The sequence below is a fragment of the Paroedura picta genome, chromosome 2 (genome assembly GCF_049243985.1).
Source record: "Paroedura picta isolate Pp20150507F chromosome 2, Ppicta_v3.0, whole genome shotgun sequence".
NCBI classification, from domain to species: domain Eukaryota; kingdom Metazoa; phylum Chordata; class Lepidosauria; order Squamata; family Gekkonidae; genus Paroedura; species Paroedura picta.
This window is the reverse complement of record NC_135370.1, coordinates 127,453,916-127,462,784: the sequence shown is the minus strand read 5'-3', so window position 1 is coordinate 127,462,784 and position 8,869 is coordinate 127,453,916. Positions and strand designations below refer to the sequence as shown.

At 42.1% G+C, this 8,869-nt stretch overlaps 1 protein-coding gene across 1 annotated transcript; it reads left to right on the top strand.

Moving 5' to 3' along the window:
- Positions 1 to 47: 47 nt before the first annotated feature.
- ERH (ERH mRNA splicing and mitosis factor) lies at positions 48 to 7,656 on the top strand. Its single transcript, XM_077322600.1, has 4 exons — positions 48 to 206; positions 3,214 to 3,301; positions 4,471 to 4,591; positions 7,224 to 7,656. The coding sequence occupies exons 1-4, from the start codon at positions 204 to 206 to the stop codon at positions 7,324 to 7,326; spliced, it is 315 nt and encodes a 104-aa protein (XP_077178715.1). The 5' UTR covers positions 48 to 203; the 3' UTR covers positions 7,327 to 7,656.
- Positions 7,657 to 8,869: the final 1,213 nt, after the last annotated feature.

The window sequence follows — 8,869 nt, the reverse complement described above, 5'->3', positions numbered from 1 at the left end:
CTCCCCAGAGGCCGATGTTATCGCGGGAAGTACGCTGGTGACGTGTCCCGCCTTTCAGGGTTCGTGGCTCTCTATGATGCTGGCAAGATGCTGTCGGGTTTGGAGCGTTCTAGGCATAGTACTTCCGGGGGCCGCGGTGCATTGTGGTCAAAGACTCGTTGAGAATTTGTGCTTCGCGCCTGAACAAGATAGAGCGAGTTGCTATGGTAAGAAAAAGAAAAGTCCCCGCCGGCTCCTCGGTTTTTTGAGGCTAAGGAGTGGAAGAGTGGCGGGAGTTGGGGGTGGGAAGGCGAGGCGTTGTTTCTGGCGCCCCGGTCGCCGTCGCTCAGTTTGGCCCGTGCTTGGGCCTAAATGGCACCCAGGGGGTGGGAAGGGTCGGTGCGACGGCGCTCTCCGCAGGAAAACCCCGCAAGGGCCGCTGTTGAAAGCCCGCGTAGCGCCCGAGGAAAGCCTTTGTCCGCCCCCCCTCCCCCACGCGCGCGCCCCGGAAAGGGTCTCCAGGGGGATGCTGGCTGATGGCCGTCCCGCCTCACGTGTGGGAAGATCGAGGTATGAAATGGTCCTGTCGACGTGCTGCGGGCGGGCTTTGCTTACGGATAACGGTGGAATGCCTTTTAAAATTAGTTTCCCGCCTGCCTTTTCCAGTACCTTTTACTCCAGAGTAAAGAACCGGGGTTTCCCATCAAAAGTGCATGCTTAGAAAAGAGTCGCAATTGATCTTGGCTTTCAGAGGAGCGTGGTGCTTTCAAGTTATAGGACTGATCTTAGTTGTTTTTAATTACTGCTTTTAATACATACACGTGGTTTAAAGTTTATTTTAATGTTTTTAAATAAACTGGATCAATTGATTCTAGTATTTCTATTTTAAGGCTTTACCAAAGCAGTGTTCTTTCCAAAAAAACGAGCATATAAAATTTAATACATAAAACACCCCTTAGAGTGAAGTTGAGCGTTTAAAGGATCTTATTTTTTTATGTATTTGCTACACACTTTCAGATTCATTTTTTAACCATATTTTTGCATACCCACAGTTTCACAGATTTTAATGATCTGATTTTTGAATACATGACTTTTACTGTAGTATTATTGTATTTATTGTGTTTTTATATCTCCCTACTCTCATAAGGCCTTGTTCAGTTGTCAGGGAGTAAAATAAAAGTAATATTCATCATTTCTTCTGATAACGTCCTTCACATAATCCAAAAATACATCTGTTTGTTGTAGAAGTATTTATTTTATTTATTTGTTTGATTTATCACATGCAGAAATCAAGCAAGTAGTTTTGCAGCAGGTTACAGCATGAAATAGATCCCCACAAGATAAAACATTAAAACATCTGCCATTCCCCCAGATTTCTTAATTTTCTGGCAACTGTATAAAGTTTAAATTACCTATATATCTTAGCTAACAAAAGTTTGAACATGAATGGTGCAGTCCTAAAGGAAGTTGAAATCAATTGATTTAGAAAGATTTAAAATTTTGTCATCTTTGCCTACATTATTTAGTTAGTGAATATTATATTTCTTAGTGATCTAATGAATGTTCTGTATTTTATTTGAAGTCATAAATCAGTAACTAAATTTTTGAGACTTTTTTTGGGGGGTGTCTTCCTTAATGGTTGTTTTCACAACCACTTCTGTATAGGCTTGAGAATAAACTACTATTTATTTATTTCATTTATTTATTAATCATACTTCTATACCGCCCTCCCCGGAGGCTCAGGGCGGTTTACATTATAACAGAAAACAATACATAAAACAGTCTGTAGAACATGTATAACTGATAACTAATAATTGTAACCAAATAACAACACAGTATAACAGTAAACAATATAGTAATACAAACAGGTCCAGGGCTTATTGATGGGATTCTGAGGGGGGGGAGCAGGGGCCCTTGGTCGCTGATTGATTATGTCTGGTCTCGGCCAAATGCCTGGTGGAGGAGCTCCTTTTTGCAGGCCCTGCGGAACTGTTTAAGCTCCGTCAGGGCCCTGATCTCCTCTGGGAGCTCATTCCACCAGGTGGGGGCCAGAACAGAGAATGCTCTGGCCCTGGTCGAGACCAGGCGGACTTCTTTAGGGCCAGGGATCCTTAGCTGATTGGAGGCAGTAGAGCGTAGAGCTCTTTTGGGGGCATAGGCGGGGAGGCGGTCCCTCAGGTACACTGGGCCCTGACCGCGTATGGCCTTGAAGGTAATTACCAGAACCTTTAGTCTGATCCGGAATTCAACTGGTAACCATTGCAGCTGATGGAGAATAGGCCGGATATGAGACCTCCACGGTGTTGCTGTGAGGATCCTGGCTGCTGCATTTTGAACTAGTTGTAGTTTCCGGGTCAGGGCTAAGGGCAGGCCTGCGTAGAGCGAGTTACAAAAGTCCAGTCTAGAGGTGACCGTCGCATGGATCACTGTGGCTAGGTGTTCCGGGGCCAGGTAGGGCGCTAGTAGTTTGGCTTGGCGGAGATGGTAGAATGCCAGCCGTGCTACCTTTGTGATCTGGGCCTCCATTGTGAGGGAGGTGTCCAGAATCACGCCTAGGTTCCTGGCGGAGTGAGCCGTAGAGAGCTGCACGCCATCCAGGGTGGGCAGGCGCGCTTCCTCGCATGGGCCCTTCCTACCTAGCCACAGGACCTCCGTCTTTGAAGGATTGAGCTTCAGGCGACTCTGCTTGAGCCATCTCGTCACTGCTTCCAGGCAGCTGGCTAATGCTTCTGGGGGAGAGTCAGAGCGGCCATCCATCAGGAGGAAGAGCTGGGTGTCATCTGCATATTGATGGCAACCCAGCCCAAACTTCCGTACCAGTTGTGCGAGAGGGCGCATGAAGATGTTGAATAGGATAGGGGAGAGGACCGCTCCTTGTGGGACTCCACAAGTAAGTTGCTGGCGGTCTGATGTTTTCTCTCCTATTGCAACCCTCTGTCCACGATCCTGGAGGAAGGAGATCAGCCATTGAAGGGCTGTCCCTCGTATTCCAGCATCTATGGAAATTATTTGGCATAATATGTTTATATTAGACTGTCACATTCTGAGGAAAAGGCCGATCTTTTTATTGTCTTTGAAAGGTTTGGGAACAGAATATGGCATATGTAGGATCTGAAAATTAGAGCATGATAGACTGATTTTCCATATGTGTTGGTTATGACTCTTCATTGTTTGCATACAACTTAGTGTGCTTTTTGAAAACCTGAGTCAACATTATCTTTCTTTCTTACACAGTCTCACACAATTTTGCTTGTTCAACCTACCAAACGGCCAGAGGGCAGAACATACGCTGATTATGAATCTGTCAATGAATGTATGGAAGGTAGGTTCCATTGCTGTGTTTAGAGATACTGCAGGTTATTGTGGGTTAAAATCAGGCATCACTTTCCTGCCTCCCTGTCACGCTAATAAAGCATGTATGAGGACCTGTTCACCTGGTTGAGATTTCCCATTGTTCAATTTTGTTGAATATATGCCGTTGAGAAAATGTCAGGAACACCTGGTGGGGCAAGGCAACAGCAACAACATATTTTATTTACTGTTATTCAGACCAAAAATTTAAAATACATTTAGAATATCGGGAAGACACAGAAAAAAGATTTGGGTACAAAAAACTTAAATATTTAAATTATATCACTATCTTAACACCGCCCGTGGCGCCACAGGCGCCACGAACTAAATAATGCGATAAGGCCTTGGGGGGAGGAGTTAGGGCGGGCTCTGTCCGGCAATTGCGGCCTGCCGACTCGGGGGCCGCCTGCAGCCACACTAGTGCTTGCTGTATTCCAGCTACAGTGGGCTTGATTACTAGTCAAATATAAAACCTAATGGTGGTTAAAATACAACATTATAACAGCATTTCCAAAACCTTAACTCATTACGGAATTCAGTTTAGATTGCGGGAGATACTTTCTGTCCTATATATAAACAATGCAATTTAATAGCAGCAGCACAGAATTTAGCAGTGGAGAGAGTTATTTGCTTGCGTTCATCATATAGAAGAACAGAAAAAATGTTGGTCTAGTATTGGCTGAATTAAATTGTGTCTGATGACATTGGAAATAGAACAGTATAGTTCTACGTGTTCATTTGTTTCTGTCTGGCTGCTAGGAACATCATCTCGGCGAAAAAGGGATTTTCTTATAGCAACATTCCAGAACAGCTGAAGGGAGTTTGCGGGGGGGGGGGCTGTTTCTGTAAATGTGTGCAGTGGACTTTGGGAAATCAGTCTAAACATCTTTAAGATACATCCTCCATTTCAGTGTTTTCAGGCACTTAAGGGGTTTATTTTGCATGTCTATATTAAAAAGCTGAGCATATTATCTCCTTTGCAAGTCTATATTTTAAAAATTGAGCATTCCATCTGATTCCATAACCTCTGTTTACTTCAGTACCAGTTTCCTCCTTGGGAAATTTAAAATAGCTGAGTTCTCTAACAATGTTCTGCTGCATTTCTAACCATAGTGCTGAAAACTTTCCTTTTTCCCTCAGGAGTCTGTAAAATGTATGAAGAACATCTGAAGAGAATGAACCCCAACAGCCCTTCAATCACATATGATATTAGCCAGTTATTTGATTTCATTGATGATTTGGCTGATCTTAGCTGCCTTGTGTAAGTATTTTCAAAGCTGTTTTATTTTTTTTAATTATTTTTCAGTTAATTCAATGTATGTGTATTTGAACATATGTGCACTGGCCTCTGTTGAGCATGGGCCAGTACATGTATGCTGAAGTCTGCACGTATGTGATCATGTTCTTTTTCAGCCAGCTTTACCTGTTCTGTTGGAAACTTTAGGTGACATCTTTTTTTGCGTTAGATACACATTTATATCAAAAGATACTTTGAATGTAGCACACTTGCCCATTTAGAAATTATATCTAATCTATACTAGCAAGAAAGCCCATGGCAAGCAGGAATGCAATGGGTGCTAGAGCCCAGGGGACACTGGAAGGTGCAGATCTCTCTGTGTCTCTCTCTCCCTCTCCTTGCGGGTCTCGGTGTGCCTCGCAGCAGAAGGCAAAGCAGGTAATTCGGGCTGGTTTGCAGGAAGGAAGAAGGGCTGGTATGCAGTTTAGGGCAGCCCTCTCTGTCTGTCTGTCTCTCCCTCCGTCGCAGCAGGGACAGTTCTCTCTGTGTCTCTGTCAGCAGCTTGGGTCAGCTCTCTCTGTGTTTCTCTCTGCCTCCCTCACAGCAGGAGCGATAGGAGGGAATGAGGGCTCATGTTTGGTTTGGCAGGGCTCTGTGTCTGTCTCTGGCGCATCTGAGAGGAACGTGGCTAGCGTCCAGGCAGGGAGGGCGGGAGCTGTAGGAGCAGGGCCAATCAGGGTGCAGGTTGCTGATTGTCCCTATTCCAACTCAGACAGCCAGACACGTTCCACCCCCCCCAAGGCTGTTTCACAAATACATAGAGGAATCATGGAGGATAAGGATTTTCAGTACTGTTCATTTTCTGCTGAGTAAACTTTAGGAAAACTTTTGTAAATTGCAATACATTTTTGTAGTTTTAGGAGTGATTGTGAACCTAGAATGGTACTGTGAATCTACTCCACTGTTCTATTATAGCTTCATTTCACATGGTCTCTGTATGCAAAGAACTGCAGGATTGGAGTGCCTACATTTTGCTATTGCCTGGCTATGATTAAGTTAGTCCAAGGCCTGTCTCTGAATTATATTTTTCAAAGCCATATACATGATGGTGCTTGTGATGCCATTGATCTCCAGCAGTTTGACCTCCATGAGGCATGTTCTGCAAGAGCTACAGGGGGGGGGAGGTTTAATGATAATATTTCTTAATATTTTGAATCAATGACAACTGTAGAGTGTATAGTTCTTGAAATTTTAAATGTGCCCATAGTACATGAACATACTAACAAATCCCGTTTCTATTTCTTTGTTAAATGTTGGATTTCTGCATGTGAAAGCTGGCTCAGAAACTAGTGAAACCTGTGTGTGCAAAATCACTACAGATTACAGCAGCTGGCCACCAGGGGGCATACTTCAAGCAATTATTTCTTATTTGTTTTATAGCTGTCCAAATCTAAATGTTGATTTTTTTCATTGCCTTTTCCATGGTTTGCTGTCGAGAAATAGTCAATTGTATAGAAGTGTTGCTGGGTATGGCCATGATTAAAATAAGTAGGAAACTAAGTTACTGCTTTATAAGCTTGCATTTTTTAAATTGAATTTGTAGAGGTTAATTTTTGGCTAAAAACCTGGTCACTAGAGCTGTTAAAGGATAAGCTGCACAGATAGTTCCAGAATCACAAGGTAATTTATTTGACTTGAAAGAACTGGCAAGTATTTCCGTTTCAGCTGCAGTTACATAATAATAATAATAACAACAACAACTGTAGCTGAAACAGAAGCGTCTTTTATTTAATTAAATTTATGAAGATTTTATAAGAATGACACTTCATTTTTAATTTTATTTTTTAACTTCACTTGTGTGTTTCAGTTTCTGGCAGTAACCAGAGTCAATGATTTGGATCAAACCTAGTGAGTGCAGGGATTTCTGCCTGTGCTGTGGTGATTTTTCTTGCTTCCCCTTCCTGTGGCATACAGAAATGCCCACATGAAGACCTGTTCCTGTGGGAGAGGCAGCCCCAGGAGAAGAATTTCAGGAGGCATTTCAGGTTGCCATGGCGGAAAAGAGGCAAGAAATTCACAGCCTGCAAGTGGAAGTTCTTGCACCAATGAAAACATTGGCCTGCATGGAACCCTGTGCCTTTTCAGTAGCAGCTTCTGTTCTAGTCTTCCACAAATGGCTTTACATTTATTTATTTCACCAATGGGCTTTGATATGTAATAGACTAGGACTGTTCTGATGGCCCTTTGAAATATAAAGCATTTTGTTTCTACTAGTCTCCAGATTAGGATTGTTTCTAATGTGCATTTTATAGTCTGTCGTTTTTAAGCTGTTTGTAATTTTTAATAACTGCTATAGCTGAGGAAAGCAGGATACCTGAAGTATTGCTCCGAGTTGAAAAACTTCCTAGCTAGGTACCAGTAAACTATGGAGGGGTTTACAGTTAGCTATGGAATAGCCATATTAACAACTGGATAGAAACCAATACCTATCTCATGCCGGCTATTGCCTACAAAGCTCAAACAGCCCACTGGTATGTTTTAAATCAGTGTTTTTGGAAACTGTGTGCTTTTTCCATACCAAGAAGTTAAAGCTCATTGGTTTTGAGAAATCTGTAGAATGGCAATAGTAATTGACCTCTTTGTGCTTTTCCCTTAGCTATCGTGCTGATACTCAGACATACCAGCCCTACAATAAAGACTGGATAAAGGAGAAGATCTATGTCCTCCTCCGCAGACAAGCTCAGCAAGCAAGCAAATAATTATACCATAGTGAAGGGGGGAGGGGTGTTAGACAACAGGTGTGTACAGTGTGCTGTAGTGAAAGTTTTGTATTATAGTTCTGTTCATTCCTGTTTGTCTATATCTAGGACTGAGTCTACTAGAAATGTAGCAGACTTGTTCAGTTTGAATTTTTTAAGGAATCGTTTTTGGCAGGCATTTGTTTTTTTTCCACTTTGCTTAAGTAACAGTTTTATTTTGTTCAAACCTCCAGGATTGTTCACATCTGCTTCATCACATTCACCTTTCAATGTTATCATTTGGAGACAGTAAGTTGTAGTGGAAAATAAAATAAATGATCTTTAGTTAAATACATTGAGTGGTGAGTTTTCTGTTATAAGAATTATGGCCAGCTTGTTCTGAGAATAATTTGACACTTGTATATTAAGTGGCTTATAAAAGGTTCCACATTGCCACTTCATGACACATCATGGTAATGTCTAAATCAGTGGTTCTCAACCATCCTAATGCTGCAACTCTTTAATAGAGTTCCTAATGTGTTATACAAGTGTTTTTCACAGAAATTAAACTGAAACTGACCAATGGCATGAAGATCCATTGTTCATGATTGTATATAAATTGTTTTTCCCCAGGGTTTCTCAGTTCAGTTCTGCCTCTTGTCCCATCATGCCAGTCTCGCTCTTTTCTGCTGCTCCAGACAGACAAACGCTCTATCTTGATGTACCCAGCAAGGCTGTTGTATGGATGGTGCCCTCTCCCCAGCCAAGCTGCTTGCCCTGCCATGACCCCTGTGAAAGGGTCCTTTGATCCCCAAAGGGGTCCCAACCCCCAGGTTGAGAATCACTCGTCTAAATAAACCAGGTTAAGTATCTTAGGCTGTGCTGTAGATTTCCTTAAAGACAGAAGGAGGACAAGTAATGTTCTATAAACACTTGCAACTGAAATCCCAGTTGGAGTAGGAATAAGAATATGAGCATCTTTGATTGGTCTAGCAGGGTAGCTGTCAGTTTAAGTTGACTAAGGTTGTAATTGTGTGCAACACAGTAGTATAAATTTAAATAGAGGTTTGTGGTACTGGGAATTTGATACAGGTTGAATAAAGGTATTTTAAGAACATAAGAAAACCCCTCCTGGATCAGACGATATGTCTATGTAGTCTCAACATCCTATTCCCCTACAGTGGGCAGCCATATGAACTCAAGAACCCCACAAGCAGGATATGAGAACAACACCTTCCTTTCACTGTCTTCTGCAATATATATTACAACTGATAATCAGATAGTTAAAGATACCTGACATTAAAATTCATCCTGGATGAGGACATAACTGTTCACTGTAGTATTCTCTATCAAAAAGGCAGTTTCCTTTTTAAACTTAAATAAGGATTTGTTTTCTATGTCAGTCTCCTTAAAGGCTTAGCGCTTGTTAAGGAGGGGATACCAGGAGTTCGTTCAGTATTCCCAACTTTGTAATTAAAAGAGCTTATTTCCTCCCTGTTTTCTCACACAATCATGAACTGGTATAACTTACAAGTTGCTATTCTGTAATCAAATAGTTTCCTGC